This window comes from Meriones unguiculatus, chromosome 9 (assembly GCF_030254825.1).
Source record: "Meriones unguiculatus strain TT.TT164.6M chromosome 9, Bangor_MerUng_6.1, whole genome shotgun sequence".
NCBI classification, from domain to species: domain Eukaryota; kingdom Metazoa; phylum Chordata; class Mammalia; order Rodentia; family Muridae; genus Meriones; species Meriones unguiculatus.
The window spans coordinates 40,782,579-40,807,516 of record NC_083357.1 but is presented as its reverse complement, the minus strand read 5'-3'; the positions used below and the strand labels follow the sequence as shown (position 1 = coordinate 40,807,516).

General features: G+C 45.2%; 1 protein-coding gene across 1 annotated transcript; it reads left to right on the top strand.

Annotated features, from left to right (window-relative positions):
- Positions 1-1,962: 1,962 nt before the first annotated feature.
- Ebpl (EBP like) lies at positions 1,963-22,648 on the top strand. Its single transcript, XM_021657984.2, has 4 exons — positions 1,963-2,183; positions 17,408-17,477; positions 21,154-21,292; positions 22,003-22,648. Exons 1-4 carry the CDS (start codon positions 2,013-2,015, stop codon positions 22,241-22,243), a joined length of 621 nt encoding a protein of 206 aa, XP_021513659.1. The 5' UTR covers positions 1,963-2,012; the 3' UTR covers positions 22,244-22,648.
- Positions 22,649-24,938: the final 2,290 nt, after the last annotated feature.

Sequence of the window (24,938 nt, the reverse complement as noted above, 5' to 3'; positions counted from 1 at the left end):
AGACAGATACCTAACCCACTCACATAGATGCATGCAAGATATTCATACAGAAAAAGGCTAATGTGTAATAAGGACAACTGGTAAGGTTATTAGTCACGATAGAGGGTGTAACACGCAGGTCAAAGATGAAGTGCATGGCAACTAAACAAACTAGGTTGGTGATGCCTGAGACGTAGAGGCTGGGTACAGTGAAGTATTGAGGCAGATGGGTTTCTGGGTGATTTTAAATCTGAGAGAATGGAATTAACATGAGACACCGGGAAGAATCACACCTAGATACGCAAAGTCAGCTAGGCTGGTTTGAAACATCAGAAGAACTGATTAGGAAGTCATCAGAAGGAGCTATTGCAGTGTGGTGGTGAAGGCAGAGCCAGAAAGTATGAAAGAGCAGGGGCAGGGTGTCTAACGAAGACTTAATCTATTAATTTTTTTTTTTTTTACACCATGTACATATGTATGTGAGTGCTATGGTGTGGGATCCCTTGAAGCAGGAGTTACAGGTGGCTGATGAGGTGGGAACTGAGCTTAGACCCTCTGAAAAGGCAGAAGCCATCTCTTGAGCCCCATCATCTAAGCTTTTCATCTAGTGGAGGACAGCTTAGTTAGCAAGAGCATACTGCTTTTCTTGTTGCTGTGATAAAAGTACATGCACAGAGGCAATCAGAGAGAAGGGGGTTGCTTTAGCTCCCAGTTGGTGGGTACGGACCATAATGTTAGGGCAGTCATGGATGGTGGCAGGAGCGGGTGGCATCTAGGGACATTCATCCACAGAAGGCCTTGCTTTGCTTCTCTCCTTCAGCCCAGGACCCACCCTATGGGATAAGTCCACAGGTAAGGCATGCCTGCCCATCTTAACTAACCTAATCTAGAGAACCCTTCATAGGCATGCTTGGAGGGCAGTCTTAGCTCCTTTTGGATTGTGCCAAATTCACAAAAAGAATTGAGAAATGTGGTGGAGAAATACACTGTAGTTTTGTGTTACCGGACTGGCAGGATTGGCTCTGCGCCCTTAGTCAGCAGTTCTTGGCTTGGACAGTTGTTATATGCCAGGTCTGGTAATAGGTGCCAAGGATCCCACACCAAACAGGCCAGTCACAGCCCCTGCTCTTCTGCAGTTATATTCTACAGTAAGGGAGCGAAGAGATGATTCCTGCAGGTGTTATCTGCCACAAATAACATAGGAGTGACTGAGGGAAGTGTTTTGAACTTGTACCAGCAATCTTTTCCATGTCGGTAAGGTGCACGTAACAAAATTCATCCTAGCCAACCATAGCTCAGCAGTTCTCAGTGTGTTACACTGCCATGAAGCCAACCTGCAGAAATATCTGTTACAAAGTTGGAATTGCGTTAAACAACTGCCTTTCCCTTTCCCAGAATCTACCCCCAACCCCGCAGACTCGAAACCTAGGAATCTAGTGCTTGTTAGGCAAATGCTGTGCTTATGAGCACGTCCCCAGAGAGGAAAACAGTATTTGACTTTGGAAAGTTAGTATTACAAGTAGGGTCAATCAACTGCGTAGGATTTAAAAGCCCCGAGGTGTGGGGCCATGGTAAGCCTGCCTGTGCTCGCTACCTTCAGGCGGTCAAGGGAGGAGGATAACCGTGAATTCGACCAGCATGGGCTTCGTACTGATTCCCATTTTAGCCTGAGCTACATGGCTAGGCAGTCTCAAACGCGAGACAATGGTTGAAAGGTCCGTAATAACTATGGAGATCTTTGCTTGGACCTCCGTGGCAAGACTTGCTAAGCCTCTTTAGAACCATTTGTCTCAAAATTTACCATCTCCAGGCAAAATTCTCACCGTCTGGACTTCACTTTGTGGCGTAACCTTTTGAACCTTGTCATAGATTTTCGGAGGTAGCTAAACCTGTAATGCATCCGGACAGAAACTGGCAGACAGGCCGGCCAGCCAGCCTATGCCCGCCAGGCCCTGGGAGGCCCGCCCACAGGAAGCCCCGCCCACAGGAGGCTAGCTGCCAACTACCGGCTCGCCAGGGTGAGCTGCAGAACCATGGGCGAGCCCTGGCCGCTGAGTCCTGCGGCCTGCTCTTCGTTTTTTCTGTGCTCGGCTCTGCTGGCCGCGGGATGCGCCCTGGGTCTGCGCCTGGGCCGTGGGCGGAGCGCGGTAGAGCGTGCTGTGCTCGCCTGGCTCTGCTACGACACGCTGGTACACTTCGTGCTGGTAAGTGTCACCGCCCGCCGCGGTATCCATCAGGGAGAGAAGGGCTGGAGGCCTGCGGAGGGGAGAACGTAGCCTTTCCACTGGCTGACTCCCCAGTTCAAACCAAGCGCCCTGCTGGTGCTGCCTAGTCTTCTAGAATATGTATCCCCTGAGGATTGCTGCAGGACTCTCTCCTCCCTCTCTCCCTCACGTCCGCCCGCCCTCCTCATCTTGGTTTAACTTTTGTGGGTCAGACATATCTACAAATCCATTTCTTGTAGGTTTCCTAATTTTGTAGAGTATTATTTTTAAGATATGCCCACACAATATTCTTTGATGTCTGTTATCTTCCTTTTCATCTTTAATTTTATTAATTTAGATCTTCTATCTTTTTATTATTTTGGCAAAGGGTTTGTCAATCATGTTAATCTTTTCTAAGAATCAATTTTCTGTTTTGATTTTTTGGTTGTTGTTGTTGTTATTGTTCTTTTTATTAATTTCTGCCCTGGTTTTAATTCCGTCTCCTCTCCTACTGTTTTGAATTTTGGCTTATTCCTATTTTTTTCAGACTCTTGAGGTGCATCATTAAGTTATTTATTCAAGCTATTTCTGACTTTCCTTTTTTTATAATATAGGCACTAAGAGCTATAGTTTTCCCTCTTAGGACTGTTTTCATTTCATCTCACAAGCTTTGGCATGTTGTGCTCCCATTTTCATTTAATTCTGAGATCTTTTAATTTCTTTTCTTGATTTATTCAACTGCCTATTTATTATTCAATAATTTGTTGTTTAATCTTCTTTAGTGTGTGTATTTTTGATCTAATGCACTCAAGAATCAGGCAGAATGCAACCAGATTCTATGCCAGACTGTTAGGCCCTCTAGCCCAGTTCTCAGTAGAGGTCTTTTTCTCCTCTTGAATCTCTTGAGCCAGGTTTCCATTGTCTTCATTTTTCTCAGTATCCTTAACTTCCAAACTTTTACCGGAATGTCCTGCTAAACTTTTCTTAGAACATTCTAGGGCTTTTCTAACCCAAAGTTTCAAACTGTTCACATTATTAAAATTTAATTCCAAAGGCCCAAGAACAGTCATGTTTACCAAGATTCTGTTTAGTTACTTAAGTTATTGCTGCAGCCAAATCCCAATCAAAGAAATGTGAGAAAGGAAAGGTTTGCTCAGACTCATGGTGAAGGGGCTGTATTCCATTGTGGCGGGGAAGATGTGACAAGAGCAGGAGGCAGCTGCACACAGGGTCTACAGTCAGGAAGGAGGAAGCAGTTGGTCACCTCGGGTCCCAGCAGTGGGCTTTCCACAGTGCATGGCTGCATGTGTGAATTTTTTGCCTTGGCCCCTGACTTTCTCCTGTCAGTGCGGGCGGGGTGGGTGCAGGGCTTCCTGCAGCCTGAGCACAACTTTCTGAAGAAGGCCAGAAGCTGAGGCAGTAGGTTCCTGCCTAGGTATGGGGAAGTCTAACAGAGGTCAGACAAGGAAGCTGTGGGTGATCTGGGTAGGCTCTGTGGGTGGAGGGAATATGAGGTGTGGGGTGTAGTGGGAAGGATTTGCAGAAGGGCCGTGTGGCTGATATTGTGACATATACCATGTTTTGGATTTTGGCCATTCATTCAGGCTTATAACTCCCTTTGCTTTTACTATTTCCTAATGACTGGAACAATCAGGGCTTTTGCCTTGTCCCCAAAGCAGCTTGGGAATGGCTTCAGAGCAGGAAAGAAAAACATGAGAAAAATGAGAAATTATAGTGGTGGGGCCCTGAGGCCCCAGAAGCAATGTCTATCTTTCTGACCTTCTGCCCTCTGTCCACAGGCTCCTTTTTCTCTTCATGGCATAAATTAGAAAATAGAGATTCTCTTCTCTAAGCTGGGCCAGAGAAGCCAAGTGAGCATACCTACTGTTGCCTGGCCTCTCTGTCTTGAAGCTGACCATCAAGCTCTGGTCTGGCCTCTGCCTCTGATAGCAGATGAGAGCTCTGGTTCAAAAAGGAAGTGAGAAGAGAGGCCAGGACAAGTCTACAGATAGGCCTCGCTGGGTGTCACCAGTTGCCACTGGTTTTCTGTGCTTCATTTCCACCTGTGCTATGAAGTCCCCATGAGCTAAAAACTTAGTTGACAGAATGCTTCCCTGTCATGCATGAAGCCCTGAGCTCATCCCCCATACCACCTAGAAACCAGATGTGATAGTGTATACCTGGAGTCCCAGTGCTGAGGAGACTTTGTGAGTGAGTGTGAGTGTTCACCTTCACAAAGCCTGGAATCACATGGGAGAGGAGCCTTTGGGCATGAATGTAAGGAATTGTCTAATGTGGGGGGAATGATGTGGGAGGCAGGTCTCAATTGTGGGCATGACCTGGGCTGTGTATGGGACTGACAGGTAAGGTGGGACTGAAAGGTTAGTATGGGGTTGAGGACTGAGTGTGAGGTTGAGGGGTGATGTGGAACTGAGGGGTGAGAATGGGATTGAAGGATGCGGGTGAGAAGCAACAGAAGCAAGAGAAAAGAGCAGCAGAGTTGGAGAAAAGAGCAGCAGAGTTGGAGGAGTACAGGAGTGAGGTAGAGCAAAGACAGAAAAGGGCTAAGTCTGTTGGAGTTGGGAGGTGTGAGCAAGAGGAAAAGGGAAGGGTGAGGACAAGCACAAAGTGGAGAGAGCCTTGCTGTCTGCTTGGCACCCACCTATCCCGGGGATTGACTCAGATCTCACCTCTTGTCCTTTGATCAGAGTCCATGGTTTTCGTAACTAGTATATATATATTCATGCAGTGCTCTGTTTAGACTTGTTCTTTGGGATAAAGGACACTTGTCACAGGGAGCCTGGGTTTGGTTCATTTGCAGTGTGTATACTCCTTAAAGTCTGTCTGTGTGCTTAGGTTTTACATTTTAAAGTTGCCACCAGCAGCTGTCTCTCACATGCTGCTGGAATGTTAGTCTAAACTTTGTTAGACTGAACTTTGTTCTTCTACCCATTGATAAATGATTGGCTCCCTAGGTTGCCTTTTTACTCAGTCTGTCACTGGCGTCTGTCTCCCCTGAACTTTTCTGTCACTGCCATCTTTTTCCCGTTTAGATAGCAAGGTCTAATAAATGACTCTGCCTGCCTTATGGTATTGGGCGGCCTGGTGGGTGCAAGGCTTTGGCTGTAAAGCACAGCTGCTAAGTTGCCAGCTCCAAGCACTCAGTGATTCGGTCAGTTTTTATTGTCTAGCCTGGCAGCCCTTTGGCCAACTAGAATTCAGCTGTCTCCAACATCATGAACAAGACTGTGTCACCTAGCAATGGCTCTCTGCTGTCAAGTATCAGAATGCTGTCCTTTTAATGCACAAATACTTTGGGTGTCCTGTGCTGTCCTAGACAGACACAGTGCGTGGCCCTGGTCCTCTTAGAGCTTACGAAGTAGCAGAGTTTGTGAACAGTGACTAGTAGTGCTACTCACTGAGTGACACTCATGAAAAATCTCTCATAGGTAAATGTTAAGAAAATCTTAGTTTCTCCCTCCAAAATAGCTTACATGTCCCTCTGGTAGGAAAAACAGCATGGGTTTCTATTTTCACACTGGTTGCTGGGAGGCTTAGACCCACACTGAAACTCCCAACAGCAGAAGGTGTCTGCACAGATGGTTCTCTTGGACCTCTGAGCTAGATCCACTCCCCTGACCTCTGCTATCACAACCATTTTAAAACTCATTTCAGTCTTTTTGCTGACCCAAAATCCCCCCCCCTTTTTTTTAATTTGAGGCAGGATCTCACTATGTAGTCCTGGTTGGCCTAGAACTTGCTATATAGGGCAGCCTGGCCTTGGACTCACAGGGCTCTACCTGCCTCTGCCTCCTGAGTGCTGGGACCAAATGGATACACCTCATATCTAGCCTTTTTTATACAACGAAGTTTGAGTTCTTCAGAAATGTTGCTTGCTCTGCTGGGTGTGGTGCCAATCTGCAATCTGAGCATGTGGGAAGCTGAAGCATAAGGATCAGAGGTTCAAGGCCATCCTTCTGCTACATAGCAAGTTCGAGGCTACTCTGGGCTACATGAAACCCTGTCTCTGCAAAAATAAACAAGCTAGAAAGATGGCTCAGCAATTAAGAGCACTTGTTGAGCTGACAACCCAGGTTCAATTCTCAGCACCCACATGGCAGCTCACAACCATTTTAACTCCAGTTTGAAAGGATTCGATGCCTTCTCTTAGCTTCTCTGTGCACCAGGCACGTGGTATACAGACATGCGGTGTACAGACATGCAGGCAAAACACCATAGACGTAAAGATAAAATAATGGCTTTTACTGTTTTTTTTTTTTTGTCTTAGAAATTTATAATTACATCATTACCACCTTCCCTTTCCTGCCTTCAAACCATCCCATATATCCAATTCATGGTCTCTTTTTTTATTAGCTGTTGTTACATGCATGTCTGTACACATACATACATATATATTACTAAATACATTTACTTGTGTGTATGATTTTAGGGCTGACCACTTGGTGTGTGCTCTTTCCTGGGGAAGGCGATTTCTCCCCCTCTCAGCATTTTTCAGTTGCCTGATCTTTGTGTGGGGTTGAGGCTGTGTGGGCTTTCCCTGTCCACATAAGCATGTCCTTGTATTTAATAAATCTCATGGTTAGGTAGTCATACTGATGAGACTGTAGGTACAGCTTCTGACATTCCTAGGAGACACATCTTCACAGGAAGAAAACACACAAACAACAACAAAGCAAACAGTAGTATCCCTGTGGTTTTGTTTTCAGACATGGTAGGCCCTGGCTCTAGCCAGCTGTGCAGCCCAGGTTAGCTTCAAACTCATTTGCTCCTGCCTCAGCCTGTGTGCTGTTTATAGGCCATTCCACAACATGCAGCTTCACAAACTTGTAATGCCACAAAGTGTTTTTCATCTGTCTTTCGTAATGGAAACAATATGAATGAAATATCTCAATCCCTCTTTGATTCTTCATAACGTTAAACCAAATTTATTTTATTCATTTCGTTTTATTATTGTGTGCATGAGCACGCTTGTGCTCATGCTGATTGGATCTTAGCGAGCCATGACTTCTTTTTCTTTGTTATTATATTCATTCATTCATTCATTCATTCATTCATTCATTCATTATTTGGAAGGGTGTGTGCATGCCACAGTGTGCAGATGAGGGTCAGAGGACAGTGTGCAAGAGTGAGTTCTCTTCTTTCACCATGAGAACCAAGGGAGCAGACTATTCAGGCTTGGCAGCAAATGCATTTACCCACTCAGCCACCTCCCTGGATACCTATGACGTCTTCCCCCTGCTTCTCAGTCTCTATTGCAGAGGGTGAAAATGTCATTGACCCACTAATTCTTACAGGTGGCTGCTTCCATATGGCAGCCAGTCTGGGATTTACCGCCTCTAAAGTTGGTATGTTCTATTCCCGTCTCTGGTCCTATCATCCGTAGCCAAAGGTGTGGCCTCCCATAGCTGTTGTGGTTTGACTGAGATTAGCCCCATAGGCTCATATATTTGAATATTTGGTCCTCAGTTGGTAGAACTGTTTAGAAAGGATTAGGAGGTGTGGCCTTGTTGGAGGTGTGTCACTGGAGGCTTTTAGGTTTCAAAAACCCACATCATTTTCAGTTAGTTCTCTGTCTGCCTTGTGCTTATGGGTCCAGATGTAATCTCTCAGCTACTGCTCAGGCACCATGCCTGTCTGCTGCCATGCCCCCCACCATGAGGGACATAGACTTAACCCTCTGGAACTGCAAACCCCCAAATTAAATGCTTTCTTTTATAAGTTGCCTTGGTCATGTTGTTTTGTCATGGCAATAGAAAAGGAACTGGGTCATGAGCTGTCATACTACAACTTGGGTGTGCTCATGGCAGGTATAGCATACACCACATAGATGTGTGTCAGGAGCACCAGGTGCTGCACAGACAGTGATAGCAGGGGCCTGCTAAGATGGCTTAGCAGGTAAAGGCACCTGCTACCAAGCTTGAAGACTGAGTTTAATCCCCAGGACCCACATGGTAGAAGGAGATAATCACCTTCCACAAATTGCCCTCTGACTTCCCCAGGTGTACTGTGGCACACATGCAGAGAACAAATAATTAAATGTAATGAACAAAGAAGGGGATAGCAGCTGGCTATAAGGAATAGTCAAGTTCCTAGTGGGCCCATTGGCTCTGGAAACAAAAATATTCCTGACTGCCCATACAGACACAGGGTCCCTTCATTTGCTTGACAGCATTCAGTCAGCACCACCTCCCCTGGCCGGAGCAGCACTCTTTGCAGAAGTCCTTGTGATGTGAAGTTGCAGTCGGCCTCTGATGGCTTCTCATCACCCAGGATGCCTTGGTAATCAAGGGCAGTGAGGGCCTGTGCTTGAAGGTTGCTAGCTGTCACTCTTGTCATCCTCCCCTTCTGCCTGCTGCAGCTTCCTCTTTAAACACAGGGTCAGCTGGGTTTAGTGGGATATACATTCAGTCCCAACACTTGGGAAGCAGGGGCAGATGGATCTCTGTGAGTTCAAGGCCAGCCTGGTCTACATAGTGAGTTCCAAGATAGTCAGAGCTACAAAGTGAGACCCTGTATTGAAATAAAAAACCAAAACATAAAATAAACCCAGAGTGGGTACTCTCTAGGGGTGGAGGGAAGATTGTGATACGAGGTGTGGGGTACAACAGAGGTACACTTGAATCCCTACGCTGCCCTCCCCCACTAGGAAGTCACAGGCAGGAGCCTCCCACAGTAAACCCTTCCTGTCATGAGGAAGAGAAGGAAGGATGGAACGTCCTGCCTCAGTTTCCTTATCCATTGTCTTAGTTTGCTGCTGTGTTACTCTGACAGAAAGCAGAAGGAGAGGAAATGGCTTATTTCACCTTCTGCCTCCAGGCCACAGGCCATCATTCAGGCAAGTAAAGCAGGAACAAAAAGTAAGAACCATGGTGGAAGGCTGCTTTGCTAACTCACACGGGGACACGTGGTCAGCTAGCTTTCCTAGACAGCGTCCCCACCTTCCTGGCAGGATGGCGCCTCCTGCTTATTGCTGGGCTTTTTCCACATCAGTCACCAGTCAAGACAATGCCTTACAGGCATGTTCACAGGCCAAACTTATCTGGGCAGTTCCTCCTTTAGATGACTAAGGGCTCCATCATGTAGATAGTTGGAGCTAACTAGCTCATTCAGGAAGTTGTTCTCGTCAGAGGGTTGCTGTGAACCCAGGAGTGCTGTGGCTCACACTTAAAATCTCAGTGCTTGGCTGAGACAGGAAGATTTGGAGAGGCTAACTCCAGCCACAAGTCAAAACACTGCCTCTAAACAACAAACTGTTATAAGAATTAAATACCATCTGTGATTACAGTGTTTCTCGAACTTGATCATGCACACAAATCACCCTGGGGTTGACTGAGAGTCTGCCTGGTGACAAGCTCCCAGATGATTCCCAGATTCTTGGAGCAGGGCTGCAAGGACATAGGGTGCCTGGCACTTCTCCAGCCTCAAAGATTGCAGTGCCCTCTGCCTGCATCCCTCAACAACTCCCCTCTGCCCTTTTTATTCTGTTCTTGCACCAGACAGCCATAAGCTCCATGTCCAGTCACAGTGAGCCCCAAGGCTTGGCCCCTAGTCCTTAACCTGAGAACAGCTGTCTCAGCAGAAATGAGGATTTCCCTCCAATGGACAGATGTTCTCACGACCTAAATCCAGTGCTAAGCTGAGTGTCGTGGGTACAGCAGAACTAGTGTGAGTGGCGCTGTAGCTCCACAGGAACTATTACGATCCACTGGGAATGCCACATGACATCCCTCTGCTGGAGCTGGGAATGGCTACATCAAAGGAGGGTGATCACATCAGCAGAGAGAGGCAGCTGCCAGTGGACCTACCCAAAGTCAGCAGAGCCTGGGAGGAGGGCTGCCTAGCAGTGCAGGCTGTTGCCACGACAGGGAAAACCCCAGCATGGTTAGACTGAGACACATGGGTCAGACCAGAAACTAGTAATGTGTGTCAGCAGGGTTCACTCTCACATGGGTCCACTCTCACCTCTCCTCAATCGACACTCTCAATACTCAGGGCTACATTGTTTTCTGAGTCTTCATTCAAATACTTTAAAAGCAAAAAGTCCAAAATGCATTTACATAGAAATTAGCCTAATTTTGTGTTACTTGTTTTTTATAATTTCTGTAAAGCCATTTCCCCCTGCTAATTGTCTCTTTGAAGATTGAAATGAGTATATGCATCATTTCCTGTAAAATTGTTTTTTAATCCTAGATCACAGTAGCTTGGTCAGGGAAATTCTCTAGAAATCTATAAAATACATTGTTAAACCCCACAAGTCTGGAATACCTGAAGAGAAAAGTGAAATGGGACGTCATGATTTCATCTGCCCTGTACATGGTCATTTTTAAAGTGACTTTGCTAGCTGCTCCGTTAGATGGAGTTAGCTCACTCCTGTTGTAACCTTGCAATAGGAAATATTTTATTTTTCAGGCCAAATATCTTGATAATCCAGAACCTTCATTTTTTTTTTTAAATAAGCAAATTTGGAATAAATGTCTTGGTAACTTTCTCCAGACCTTATTAGACACAAAGGGAAAACTTGTCTACCATGTACCATCGAGAGTCAGAGACAGGATGAACATTTCCACACATGGGCACGTATGGGGAGTAGGAAGTGAATGTATATTACTGGCATGGCTGTGTCGAGGACTCCAATGCCCCAGGCCCATGGCAAAGTCCTCCCTGGTCAGGCTCAGGGAATTAGCACAGCCTTCCTGTGGTCCATGTGTGAATGTTGACGGAGTGTGCAGAAAGCATCATCCTCCCGGATGTGAGTGGCTGTTCTTTCTTCAATCCCTCATTGCTCCAGTCCTGCTTATAGGACTAAGCTGTGCAGGGTGTGGTGGGCATGGGTGATATGGTCTGGTTTGGTTTGGGTTCTGTTTTTCTCCCTTTGGGAGTTTCACACACTATATTTTTATAATATTCTTTCCTGTCCCCCAAGTCCTCCCGTATCCTCCAGCCCCCAACTCTACCCACTCAACTTGATGTGCCTTCTCCCTGGGGTTTTATAGATGGTAACATGGAATGCTTTTCTCCTTCAGTAGTGTGCATTTTGCACACTAGCTAGTTGGGCACCAGCTACATTTCTTCGTGTCCTGTGCCGTAAGTATGTGGCGTCTCCTGAATAAGACCTTACTATAAGGTTGCAGGTGGTGGCCAACAGCACTGGCAGTGGCCTGTAGAGCTTGATGACTCTATGAGTCCCTTTTGGCCATTTCTACTACTAGGTTTTTATGTGGTAGCATATGATGTCTTATTGGGATATTGTCTTCTGCATTATATGTTGACTCCATTTAAATTTCTTTTATATATTTATGTTTTAGGAAGCTTCTACAGTAGTAATTTTTCATTTGGAGTTCTCATAATTATTACCATTTGTATCTCATTATTATTACTGCATGTACCAAGGTGCTTGTTTTGAAGTCTGAGGACAACTTTGTGGGCCTGGTTCTCTTTCTGTTTTTTTTTTTTTTTTTCAATGCAGTTTATTCAGGAACATTGAACAATCCTCGGACCCTGGGGAAAGCCAGCCCACAGCTTAAATAGCCTCTGGGTAGCCAACCCAGGCGTGCCACGGGGGCAATGCAGATAGGTCCACATACATGGAAGCAAGCCAGATCCTCGGCCTTAGCCAAATGTGGAGTTGTTCATGACAGAGAGCACTCACCATCGGGAAGGTGGAAGGCAGAAACCAGCTCCATCTTTAAGGCATAGCATTCCGCAGCTCTCTACAGTTCCCCCTTTTTGTTTTAGACGCATCCGGCAAGAGTAGAGGTCTGATCTCTGATATTAGAAATAAATTGGGACTTTGTACAGATATTCATTTAGGTGTCATCCACCCAAAGAGCATCAGCCCCCTCCGATACCTTTTTCTCAGAGGTGGGACCTGGGGCATCAACCCGCTCTTTCTGTTTTGATTTGGTTCTGGGAATAAAAAAGGTCACCCAGCTCATTCAGAAAGCGCCTTGACCTGGTAAGTCGTTCTGTCAGCCTGATTTCTGGGACAGGCTGTATTATGTAGTGCAGGCTGGCCAGGAGTTGGCGATCCTCCTGCCTGCCTCAGCCTCCCAGGTGCTTTTTCTGCACGCATGCCTACACACAGAAGAAGGTGTCAGATCTCATTATAGATGGTTGTAACCCACCATGTGGTTGCTGGGAATTGAACTCAGGACCTCTGGAAGAGCAACCAGTGCTCTTAACCTCTGACCTTCTCTCCAGCCTGTTTTTAGTATGCTAGCTATACCAACTGATGTGATAGAGAATTTCAGTGTAGGTTGGATCTCCTTATCCCTGATGGCTAAAGGTGCTGAAAATTTCTTCATGAGTATGGCCCTTTGTACTTTCTTTGAAAAATGTTCAACTCATTTGCCCACTTGCTGATTGATTCATTGACTTGTTTTTGTTGTTGTTGTTGGTTGGTTGGATTTGGTTTTGGTGTTAAATTTGTGTTTAGTCTTGTGGTTATTTTTAAGTTCTCCATATACCCTGGATATTAATCTGGAAGGGTGAATATGGGCCATGTGTAACTGTCTGTTGGTTATGAGAAGGTCCATGTAAAAATTCATGCTTCAAAGCCTAAAGAAACTTAAAAGGGTAAGAGAAAATGAACTTTATGGTTCCTTAACACAGAGTGAATTCATGTCAGGAACACTGTAGGTTTCTTTTAACAGACAGTGTTGACCACTGGGAAATAACACTAGATGGTTTCTGTTGTAGTTCCTGCATGGTTAGAGCAGACTTGGTTCAGGATCCCCCAGGAATCTTTAGAAGCAGGGTCACTGGTCTTCTGAGTCTTGCCAAATTTATCATGTGGTCATTGGGATAACTGCTGCAGTGGGACTGTGTCTATTTATTTGTGTTTCTTCCAGGTTCTTTCAGGGTCAGAATAGGCCAGGCTCAAGTCACAGAATCTTCCAGAGATACCATCTGGAAGATTGTAACATCTAATGGGAAGTTTTTGGATCATTGGATAGCGTAGCTCTCATGGGACCTTCTTGACAGTTCATGCAAGAGGATTGCTATAGAAGGACCACGCCTGGTTTGAGATGTGATTCTTTTTCACATACAGCCCACCATTCTCCATCCACCATAGGCCAAGCCATCTGAAATGGTGCACTGAATAACTTTTTTTTTTTCTGAAGTCAGCCCTTCTCAGATGTGCTGCTGTGGTAATGAAAAGCTGGCTAATGGGTTGGGGACCAAGTGTGTGGTTGCACGGAAGGGTTGCCAGCCCTTAGAGTTGCTTTGAGGTAATAGGCGGGCCTATGGCTCTTACTGTAACTCTGAGGGAAGGCCCACAGTTACTAATAGTCTGAATTCTTTGTGAAGAGAAAAGTCAGGTGTCTGTGGATCTGCTTTGTTGCCTCTTTCAGACCAGATGCAAGGCTCCAGCTATTTCATCCCGAGTGTCAATTTGATTAGATTGAGAAAGGCCTGGGGATCAGCAAAACAGGCCTCTGGGTGAGAGGTTTACAGAAGGAATTGACTGAGGGTGAAAGACCCAGCCTGCTTGTGGGTAGCTCCATCCAGTAGATGGAGCCCAGATGATTAGAGAGGGAAAGAAGCAAGGAGGAAAGCTCAGCCGTCCTCTTCCTGAACTTCCGGACACCCTGGTGGGAGCTTCCTTCCTCGCCCAGTTAAACTAGTAACTCAGGAACCATGAGCCCATTCACTCTTTCATGTTAATGTCTGGCATTTTGTCACAGTAGTGAGACGTTAGCACAGACCTGTGTCCCTCTGAAAACCCATCTTACCACCAGAATAAGAGTTGCTGTTGAGACAGCGCCAATCTACACTGACCCATCAGACCTCCCCCATGTCAGCAGCTCCACACAAGTGTAGCCTCCATGTAGCCAGTGGTCAGCCCTTACCGTGCCTCTGCACCCATTCCAAGTCTGCTATGGAAAAGCAACAAACCCACAAAAACAGTGATTGCACAGTCAGGAGATGCAGCCTGCAGCTGTCTATGGAGCTCGCCAAGTGTGTATGGATCTCCCTAACGGAGCTTTACTAGTGGGGGACATGAGCGGAGAACAAGTCGCTGTGTAGCTGACAGACTCTGCACAGGTCTGGAGGGGCCATGGGGGGCAAGGATGCACTGGGGTGCCCAGGTCTAGACGGGGTCCTGAGCAGAGAAGATGCACTAGGGTTTTAAATAGCAAAGATAGGATTCCTGGGCAATAAGGAACTCAAGATTTGCTGAAGACCTCCTCTCCCAGTATGGGCTGGCATTTTGCTCTTATGGTAGTGACCCCTCCCTTACTTTACCAAAGGCTCTCAATTTGTCATAACTGCTTGTTCATCCTGCCTGTTACGGCCCTTCTGTGTTCTGAGTGTGTGTCCCCCAAGCCTTGCTGTTGGTACTGTGGTCTCATGGCCATATTAAGATGATGGCAACTTGAGACACAAGTTTTGTTCTGTTTCAAGGCATTCAGCCACATGGCTGAGGAAGGAGCTAATGCTCTCAAGGATGTGGAGTAGCTCTACTGAGAAGAGTTGTTTTCAAAGAGTACCCTGACTCCTGACCCCCTCTCTACTCTGGCTTCCTGTCTCACCATGTGATCTCCCTGCTTCATGCATGCTCCCATCATTGTGCTGAGCTGTAGCCAGAAGACTCTGTCAGAGCCCAAGTGGTGTTCTTGAACCTCCAGAACTGATGGTGAGCTAAATAAACCTCCTTCACAAAGCACCCAGCTTATTCGGTTACAGGAACAGAAAGCTGGCTAAGATGAGTGCCAAGCAGCAATGTGTATGCTTTTACATTAACAAAAAGTTGAAATGATTCAAAGATGGACAAGAGATAGACATCTCTGTGAAAAAAAAAATCTCCAGATGGTCAGGCAGCATATGCAGAGAGATTCAGCGTTACCAGTCATTATGGAATTGCAAGTCAAAATCCACAAGATGCCACTTTGCACCCACAAAATGACTATTCTAAAACAGCAGCAGCAATAAAAAAAAACAGATGTCACCTAGCAAGTGGAGGATTTGCTGGTAGAAGCAGCTGTAGTGGCTTCCATAGGCATTTCCCTTGGCCTCAGTGGCAACTTCATAAGATGACGGTATACTGTCACAACCTGGGTGTAGGAGTTGATATAGTCTGCTAATCTTTGGTTATTGGAGACAAGATCTCATGTATCCCAGGCTACCCTAAAACTCACCACATAGATGAGGCTGGCCCTACCATCCTGATCCTCTTGCCTCTGCCTCCTAATGCAGTGGTTCTCAACCTCCCTAATGCTGCAACCCTTTCCTACAGCTTCTCACATTGTAGTGGCCCCCAACTGTAGTTATTTTTGTTGATACTTCACACTGTGATTTTGCTACTGTTGTGAATTGTAATGTAAATATCTGTGTTTTCTGAAGATCTTGAGCAACCCCTATGAAAGGGACATTTGGCCCCCAAAGGAGTGTGACCCACAGGTTGAGAACTGCTGTCCTCATGCATTCACTACCTCACCCAGCTAGTCTACAATCATCTCTAGGCCTCTCAGTTTTACATGTGTGTGTGTGAGAGAGAGAGAGAGAGAGAGAGAGAGAGATGGTTGTGTCTGGTCTATAACTCACAGTAAAACCCACACTGACAATGAACTGTGTACAAGTATTTGTTGTCACGGCTGGCCTGAATCTCCTGTGAAGAACATGCATTTTGGACTGACTCAGACAAAGCACATTTAGTACTTAGGTGACCCAGAAAGAGTGTTACGAAAAGAGCATAAACCAGCTTCCAAGGCCATGTTAACAGAGATTGGGGTGGATAAAAAGCTGAATGACAAGCATGAGATAGCGTGAAAGTCAGAGATAGACAGTCACTAACTGTAGGATGAACCGGCTAAGTTCTGGTCCACATACAAAGCAAACTAATACAGCATGGTTTTGAGCCACTCATGTGGCGAAGAACCATCCATAGATAACTTTACAATTAAGTGACAGAGGGTAAGATACTGGACTAGTAAAGGAAAAAAAAAATCTGGGATCTACTGCAGTAAACACTACCTCCACAAGCACAATGGGAATGGCTCTTGAGTGGCTGTTCCGGTTTTTGAATCCACTCACAGAAAACAGAGAAGGCAAATGTGCGTGCAGAAGCAGGATGGGAATGTAATCTTTCTGCAGTGTCTTCCATGTTAGCGGCAAAATGGACAGAAGTTGGCTGCTGGAAGCTGGAATGAGAGTGTGGGAGGATGGGGCCCTGAGTGAGAAGATACCCCACAGATGAGTGGCCAGAGGCTTGCAGTCCATTACTGAAGTCACGCATTGGGTTAGTTCATGGAAGAATGTCAAACCTATGTCTAAGAAATTATTTTCTTCAACAACTGGTATAAAATCAGAAACATGTCTGTGTGTGTGTGTGTGTATCTGTACAAGAAGAGAGCTTCATAGAGTAAGCCCCAGATTTACTGCTGGTAGGACTGGTACAAATGAATAGTGTCACAGAGTGAACAGTGTAAAGTAGTAGGGAACCCCCAGAAGTGGGGAAACATAGCACCAAGGTGAGGAGAAGGGAGGCAGCGAGCTTTAGGGTCGTATGAAGCTGTTGTGGGGTGGTAGAGAAGAAATATACTTTATTTACTATATTGACCTATTTATTAAATTTACTATATTGACCTATAGTAAAAATTAGTCAAGGGAACCAATGTCACCTCAGACATACCAGTGAGTTCTAGCTGTCTGATTTTTGGAAGTTTAGGCAAAGAAACACTTCCATGATGGGGGAAAACTAAGATACCTGCAGACATTTTCATCACTAAATGCCAAAACAAAGCCTATAAGTGGTTAAAGCCTTCCTAAATTATGCAGCCTAGGAAGGGGCTCAACTCTGCCGTAGACATTTACTGTGTTTTATTTTTAAGGTTAAAAGAATAAATTGCTTTGAGGTTCTTCTCCAAAATTTAAGATCTTTGGAATAATCTAGAGATAAATTTTATTCTGTACAACAGTCTATTACTCTCCTAGAACAACATTTTCACTCACTTTATTTTTCTATATAAGAACACACCGCTGATTTTCTAATGCCAATTCTCAAAAAATAATATTTATTATAAGGTTTGGCCATGTTTTTCCCATTCTGGGAAAGGTGGTATGGTCCTCTAGGCCACTGGCCAAAATGTGGACAGCTTACAGGGGCAAATGGGGGCTGCTGCCATGCAGTGCCTCGTGTCTGCCATGCCACCCTGTGGTGTTGAGGCTAAATGGAGCCTGTCTCCCTTTCTGTTCTCTAGGAAGGCGCTTTTGTCTACTTGTCTATAGTAGGAAATGTTGCAGATTCCCGAGGCTTGATTGCATCTTTATGTAAGTAATTAAAAATATTTGCATTTGAAATGTCTGGGGAGATTAATTGCAAAAATGGCTGTCAATTAGCTGAGTGTCTACATCACATATTGCGTGATTCCATTTACATGTCCTGTCCAGAATAGGTGAGTCTATAGAGACAGAGAACAAATTAGTGGTTGCCTAGGGCTGGGGATGAGAATGGGGATGTGGAAGGGAAAGTGGATGACTGCTAATGGGTATGGGTTTCTCTTTTGAAATGTTCTCAGTTAGATTGTGTCTATTCAAATCTGTGAATGTACTAAAATTGGAATTGTATGCCAGGTGAATTATGTCTCAGCAAAGCTATATATTAGCCAGTGTGCATACAGCGGGGTGTGGCCCAGTGGAGGAGCACTTGTTTAACATGTGTGAGCCCCCAATGTAACACTGTAAAACAAAGAAAGCACAGAATTTAAACTGGGTGCTTCCCTCCAGATAGACACATAAAATAAATAAAGTAATCCTTTTTTTAGAAAATGAAGAGAGGTGGTGGCATGGGGTTAGTCCTGTTTCTAATGTCTAAGAATTCACTAATCTCTTTCCTCCTAAAGAACTGACATTTTATGTAAATGATTTCCCTAGATTTTGGATAGCTTAGTTGGTTCATTTTACCTCGATTATACATTTATAATTAGTGAATTTTTCTTTTCAATATTGCCTTGCTTTTCAATTACTATAGTTATATCTACACATGGCAGATGACTTGCCAAAGTCAAATGGTGTGTGTGGCCTTCCAAGGAGAGTCTTCACCTGTGTGGCCTTTCTCTCAGGATAGCCTTTCTAGAGAAATCTTAGTCACTAGTCCCAAGGGATCCTTTCTCTGGCCACCGTGAGACAAGAGCTTCCAGTTAGGCAGTAGGGTTCATTTCTAACCAGTTACACCTTCTCATAATACACAAGAGCACGTTTGAAAGGACAGAGGGGAAGGAATGTCCACTCTCTTACCCTCATCATTTGAGAGTTTGAGATCAGCATGTACTACTTTTATCAGTTAAAAAAACTAACCAGGATGCTCACTTTGGCAGCACTTACACTAAAATAGAAACCATACAGAGTGTCCAGGCCACTGTTTCAGGATCACATACAAATTCAGAAGGCATTCCATAAAAATTAATAAAATAATTAGGGGTTGGAGGGATAGATCAGTGGTTAAGAGCACTAGCTGCACTTACAGAGGACCCAAGTTCAGTTCCCAGCGCTCCTACTGGGCAGTTCACAATTGCCTATACCTCCAGTTCCAGTGCACCCAGCACACATTTGGGGTTATCTACATATGTGCGCTCTCTCTCTCTCTCTCTCTCTCTCTCTCTCTCTCTCTCTCTCTCTCTCTCTCTCTCTTTCTCCCTCCCCCCAAGTAAATCTTTTTAAAGTGATGGAATAAAAATGGCCTCTAAGTGGATGGAAGACGTTCTCGGGAAAGTCTCCCTGACTCCTGGCTTATTGTAGAGGAAACCTTCTGCGGCGGCTCTGGAAAGGTTCTTGGGTACACTGCTGTCCAGTTTTTACCTGCAGGGCTGGGGCCGCTAATGCTGCCAACACTGCCCGTGTTGTTTTCCTGAAGTCCAGGCTGCACCATCCTAGACCTTCAGCTGTCCTCAGTAAGCACATACGTTGAGGGCTTTCAGGAGGCAAAGTCAGGAATAGCTGAAGTTCAAGGCTGGCCTGGGCAATGTGACAAAAGTCTTCTCTCTAGTAAAGTGAAACAAACATTAAAAAAAAAATCACAAAATATGGTGGGTTTGTTTTGTTTTGTTTTGAGACAGGGTCTCTCAGAGATCTGCCTTCCCCTTCCTCCTGAGTTGCTGGAATTAGAGGTGTGTGCCACTATGCCCAGCCACAAAATATGTTTTAAGATTTATTAATTTTCATGTGAATGAATGTTTTTTTCTGAATGCATGCATGTGTACTGCATGCATGCTTGCTTCCACAGAAGCCAGAAGAGGTCATCAGGTCCTGTGGGACAAGAGTTCCAGATGGTTGTGAGCTGCCATGTTGATGCTGGGTGATCTGAATAGTGGCAAGGGCCTTTAGCCACTGAGCCATCCCTCCAGTCCCACAAAAGGAATTTTTAGGAAATATCTTCTTAATTTTCCACATCTAAATTACACATAGAGAATTTTTACGTAAAGAGGTATAATGCATTCAAAAAGATCATTAATTTTTAAAAATTAAGTGTGTGTGTGTGTGTGTGTGTGTGTGTGTGTGTGAACCACCTGTGGGAGGTCAGTTTTCTTCACCATGTGGGTCCTTGGGATGGAACACAGATCTGGGGCTTGGCAATAGGTTCCTTCACCCACTGAGCCATCTTTCCTACCTTTTTTTCCCCTGTTTGTTTTTATGCATGTATATTTTATTTTATTTTCCTGTTGCTGGGATAAAATGTCCTGACAAAAGTAATCTAAAGAGAAAGAGTTTGTTCCAGTTCACAGTTCAAGGGGACAGTCCATCGTGGCAGGGAAGTTGCTGTGGGATGAGTTCTCAGGAGCTGGTCCCATCACAACCCTCCTTGGGAGCAGAGAGCAGTGGGTGCGTGCATCCAAATGCTTAGTTTGCTCTCAGCTCCCATACGGTCCAGGATTACCTACCCAGGGAATGGTGCCACCCACAGTGGGCAGGCCTTCCCACATCAACTAGCGATAGCAAAACAGACCCCCCACCCACTCAAGACATGCCCAAAAGCCTATCTCCCAGGTGATCCTATATTGTGTCAAGTAGACAGTTAACACTGCCATCACATGTGAGGTGTATGTATGTGTGTGTGTAGAGGACAACCTCAGGTATCCTCAGGGGTGGCATCCATCTCCTGCCATTTGAGGTCTCTCACTGGCCTGGAACTCACCAATTAGGCTAATTTTTGAGCCAGCAAGCTTCATGTGTCCTCCTGTTCCCTTCTTACCAGTGCTGAGACTGCAAATGTGTGTTGCCAGCCTGACATTTTTACATGAGTGCCTGGGTTGAACTCAGGTCCTCCTGCTAGCAAAGCCAGAATTTTACTAACTGAGCTATCTCCCCAGGCTCTTCAACAATCATTATTAGATATTGTATTTACAAAATTTGACAATGTTGAACTAATTTAAAATCCTGCAGCTTGTAATGAAGAGTGCCAAGCATAGGGTGCACGTGCATGGATGTGTTTGGAAACTGTGTTTGGCAAGTAGAACAGCTCTTCTGTCTTATGTCAAGGGTGAGGTACACATTAGTCCCAGGCTTCCCTTTGCCCTTCACAGGCACTAGGAAGGTTGTAGGGTGGAGGGCACATATGAAGGAGATGAGGGGATCCAGGTGTGTATGAAATCCACAAAGAATCAATAAAAAGATTAGATAATAATAATGAACTAAAAAACAACAAATTCCAGAACTAAATCATTCAACCAATAAATGGCAAAATACACATTTCTGATACAGATTTTAATATAGATTGAAAGCTATATATATGGCATAAAAGTAAAAAGTTGCTATTTAGTGAAAGAGAGAGAGAGAGAGCAGTAGAAAAGGGGACTGGAAAGATAATGGATGGTGAGCATGACTAGAATACCCTGATATGGTTGTCTGAAGTCGTCATAATGTTGCTCATTAGTTTCTACACTGCCTAAAAACTTACCAACAAAAAAATGTTCACCAGTTGAGAGACGAAACATGTGTATTTTGTCTTTAGGGAAAGAATATGGCAAGGCTGACGCGAGATGGCTGTATTTTGATCCAACCATCGTGTCTTTGGAAATCCTGACTGTTGTTCTGGATGGGTTTCTGGCACTGGTCCTCATTTATGCCATAGTCAAGGAGAAATATTACAGGTAAGTCCATTCCTGTCTAGTGGGAAAGGGGAGACACCAGCTGCCCAGTGTCCGGAGTGACAGTTGGATGCGGTTGCAAGTACATTTATCCTCAAGATAAAAGCTTTATGTCGAATTTCAAGACAGGTTCAAAGTTCTTTCCTGAATTCTCACACAAGAGAGTCCTGCCAGCTTTAATTCCCTCCCTCCATCACTTTTAAAGGTAATTAGCAGTAAGCATTTTTTTTTAAATTTCTTTGACATTGCTTTGGCTCTATGGCCACAATAGCAGACACATTACAAAGTTAAATGTATGTTGTCTCAAATTTTGATAACCTTTGCATGACTGTGAGTCAGGTAGGAGTAATGACCCTTTGTCTATGTATTTCAGTTTCTCTCTACAGTACCCTTTAAGAAAACAGGCTGGTGACAAGATTCATTCCCAAGTCTCTTTTCAGGTGAGAGGTGACCTCACTAAGTCCTGCTGAGAATAGTGCAGGTACCCAGCATCCTTATGGAACACTGTTAGAACGCTCCTAGGAAGAGCAGTGTTGCTTCTGCTATGAAAGATGGCATCTTCACTGTCCAGGCTGAGTTGACCCATCCAAGAAGCACCACACAGGAGCCCACAAGTTTCTGTAGTAGAGACTGATGGTGCTGCCCTAAAGAGAAGATGCCATAATTCAGAGTCCCAGGTTGCACCTGTATCATGTCATCTCTTCTCCCCACAGGCATTTCATACAGATCTCCCTGTGCGTGTGTGAACTCTATGGTGGCTGGATGACCTTCTTCCCTGAGTGGCTTGTTGGAAGTCCCAACCTCAACACCAAGAGCTGGCTCTACTTTTGGGTCTATTTGGTGTTTTTCAATGGCCTGTGGGTTCTGATCCCAGGAGTACTACTGTGGCAGTCGTGGATAGAACTGAAGAAGGCACTTTACCAAGGGGCTGGTTTAGAGAAAAAGTGTGAGTAAACTCTCGGAACAATCCATTCTGAGGCTCTGCTCTACCCGTCAGGATTGACAACACATTTCGATCTAAGCTTCCTTTTTACAGTGTTGTTTTCAAACAGCCATTATGGATGGGTTGGAAGGTACCAAACTTTGCTGTTTGTTTTTGTTGAGTAAATGTTAATAAAAAGCGAGAAGCTGGGTGTGATTTGTTAGTGGGGTGCTTGCCCAGCATTCACAAGGCCCTGAATTGCACCCTCGACCTTACAGGAGGGTGGTGGGTAAGTTTTCACTTATAATAAGATCATATTTAATTAGACGCTCTCAGGCTCGCATACTTGTTATTCCATGTAAATAAATGAGTAGCGTGGGCCACTGTAAGGAGTAGTATAAGTTCTTACTCTAAAATAAAATAAACATTTTGCTTCAGCTTTTCTTCTTCTCAGTGGTCTCTTTGGGTTAGTGTTGTAGACCTAGAAGTAAAGGAATTGATTCTGTTTTACAGATTTTTTCAAATTTGTGGACCCAGCAGGAAACAATGGTGGCACCTGGAGTGATAGTGTACATGTGTACTTGGAAAGCCAAGGTGGATCAGGGGCTTGAGGCCAGCCTGGGTGACACAGCAATATCTTATCTCAAAACAGACAGACAAAGTGGGTAGGTGGGGTGAACTATGACAACACACAAAAATGTGGTAAAGTTTAACAATATAACTATAAAAGATTCACCTGATGTGATTTGTGTCCTGGCAGTCTGGGTGACCGCTGAGTGCAGCCCAAGCTTGGAGACTGTGCTCTGTGCCAGGGTAGGGCAGGACCATCCTACCTCAAACCCTCATCTCCAGGAAATGACTGTAGTGTTCCCTCTTACAGGTGACCAAGGGCACTCTCAGTACTACTTAACCCATCCTTCTGCAGTGCTGTTCTCTGCCCAGGAGAGCGCCCTGCACCAGGATCCCATGCTCGTGTCATGGTAGTGGACACTGTGTGTCCCACTCTCCTGCCACGTGGGCTGCTACTTGAGTTCGGCTCTCTCTTTCTTCATCTCTTATTACTCTTTGTTCAAAGGTCTCCTGCATACGAGGGAAGTGCTCTACCACTTGCTACACCCCCCGTTCTTGCTTTTTTGAGACAGGGTATCTCTGTGTAGCCCAGGCTAGCCTCAGCACCCCTGCCCCTGCCTTCCAAGTGCTGGACTGAGTCCTAAAGTTACTGTTGATCATCAGCCACTGTTGCTCCTGGGAGGTGGTGGTGGCCTATTCAGATGCTGAGTCACTGGGGATATGCTCTTCAAGGGGGTGTCAAGCCCTGCCCTTCTATTCTTTGACTAGCTGCCATGAAATAAATACTTGGCTTTTCTTTTCTTTTCTTTCTTCTTTGTTTTTTGTTTTTGTTTTTGTTTAGACAGCCTTATTCAGTGGCTCAGGCTGGCCTGGGACAAGCTATAGCCCAGGCTGACCTCAAATCCTCAAAAGTGCTGGGATCACGAGAGTCCATGCCTGGCTGAACAGCTCTGCTCTGTCACTGCGCCTGCCATGACATTCTGTGCCGCCACAGGCCGTAACAGGCGAAGCCACTGTGAACTGAAACCACCTAAACCATGAGCCAAAATAACCGTCTCCTGCTCAGGTGCTACTTCAGGTGTTTATCCCAGCAACAGAAAGCTTCCATGTGCAAGGGCTTCAGATTCTGGGTCTGCATGCCAAACTAAGTTTACACTTCTCAGGGGAGCTCGGATGGTTTGGACCATGAAAGCAAGACATTGTTCTCTCTCTCTCTCTCTCTCTCTCTCTCTCTCTCTCTCTCTCTCTCTCTCTCTTCTGTGTGTGTGTGTGTGTGTGTGTGTGTGTGTGTGTGTGTGCAGAGGTCAGCCAACTTGCTGGATTAAGTTCTGTCCACTGTGTGGGTCCCAGGAATTGAACCCCTGGCATCAGGCTTGGTGGCAGGAACCTTTACCCACTTAGCCATCTCACCAGTTCCTCAAAGGTGGCTTTCTGCTGCTTTGGAAGGCACTTGTGCAGGGGTCAGCCAGAAGACAGACTAAATGAGAGTAGTTCCAGTGGTGGCTTGTTGAGCATGCCATGCCTCCCTTGGCAGAGTTCACTCTGGTTTGGAAGTCATCCCTAAAAGCTGTACCTTGTAACCCAGAGATTTGACCCTAGACACAAACCTCACAAAATGTCTGATATGGACACCAGAAATGGCGGCTATTTTTCACCATGAATGTTTGGAAACAAAGGTTCACACTATGATGAATACATATAGTGCACTACTAAAGCCAGAGAAAATAAACCTGCTCCTTAAAACACCACAGGAGGAAAGACCATGCTGAAAGAATTCAGAGTGTATGATTTTATGTCTCAATTTCACTAACATGTAAGTGAAACTTACATGAAACATGTAAGGATCCTTGACCAGAAATGCTTAGGGACAGTGCATGGGGCTGCACAGTACACACCCTAATCTGAAAGCCTAGGATGAGCCACCTGTTAGATTAAGGCTACTCAGACTGAGCTCATGAATGGTGTTAAGAATCCAGAAAGAGGCTGCTCCTGCCTGCCATTATTAGGACTCTAAATTTCTCTTGTAAATTCCTTCCTCCCAGAAAGCCTTGAGCAGATGCCTTCATGATTCATCTAAGAATCCAGGTGGTGCCATGCCCTTGTATTTGCCTTGGCTCCACTAATTCTGAGTGGCAATAATACCTGTATTCTAAAAAC

Bases quoted from the DNA above. Each gene is read 5' to 3' on its own strand.
- Ebpl (XM_021657984.2), top strand. From the start codon at position 2,013: ATGGGCGAGCCCTGGCCGCTGAGTCCTGCGGCCTGCTCTTCGTTTTTT. The intron at 2,184-17,407 runs GTAAGTGTCACC...TCTGTTCTCTAG, and splicing joins CGCTGGTACACTTCGTGCTG to GAAGGCGCTTTTGTCTACTT. The intron at 17,478-21,153 runs GTAAGTAATTAA...TTTTGTCTTTAG, and splicing joins AGGCTTGATTGCATCTTTAT to GGAAAGAATATGGCAAGGCT.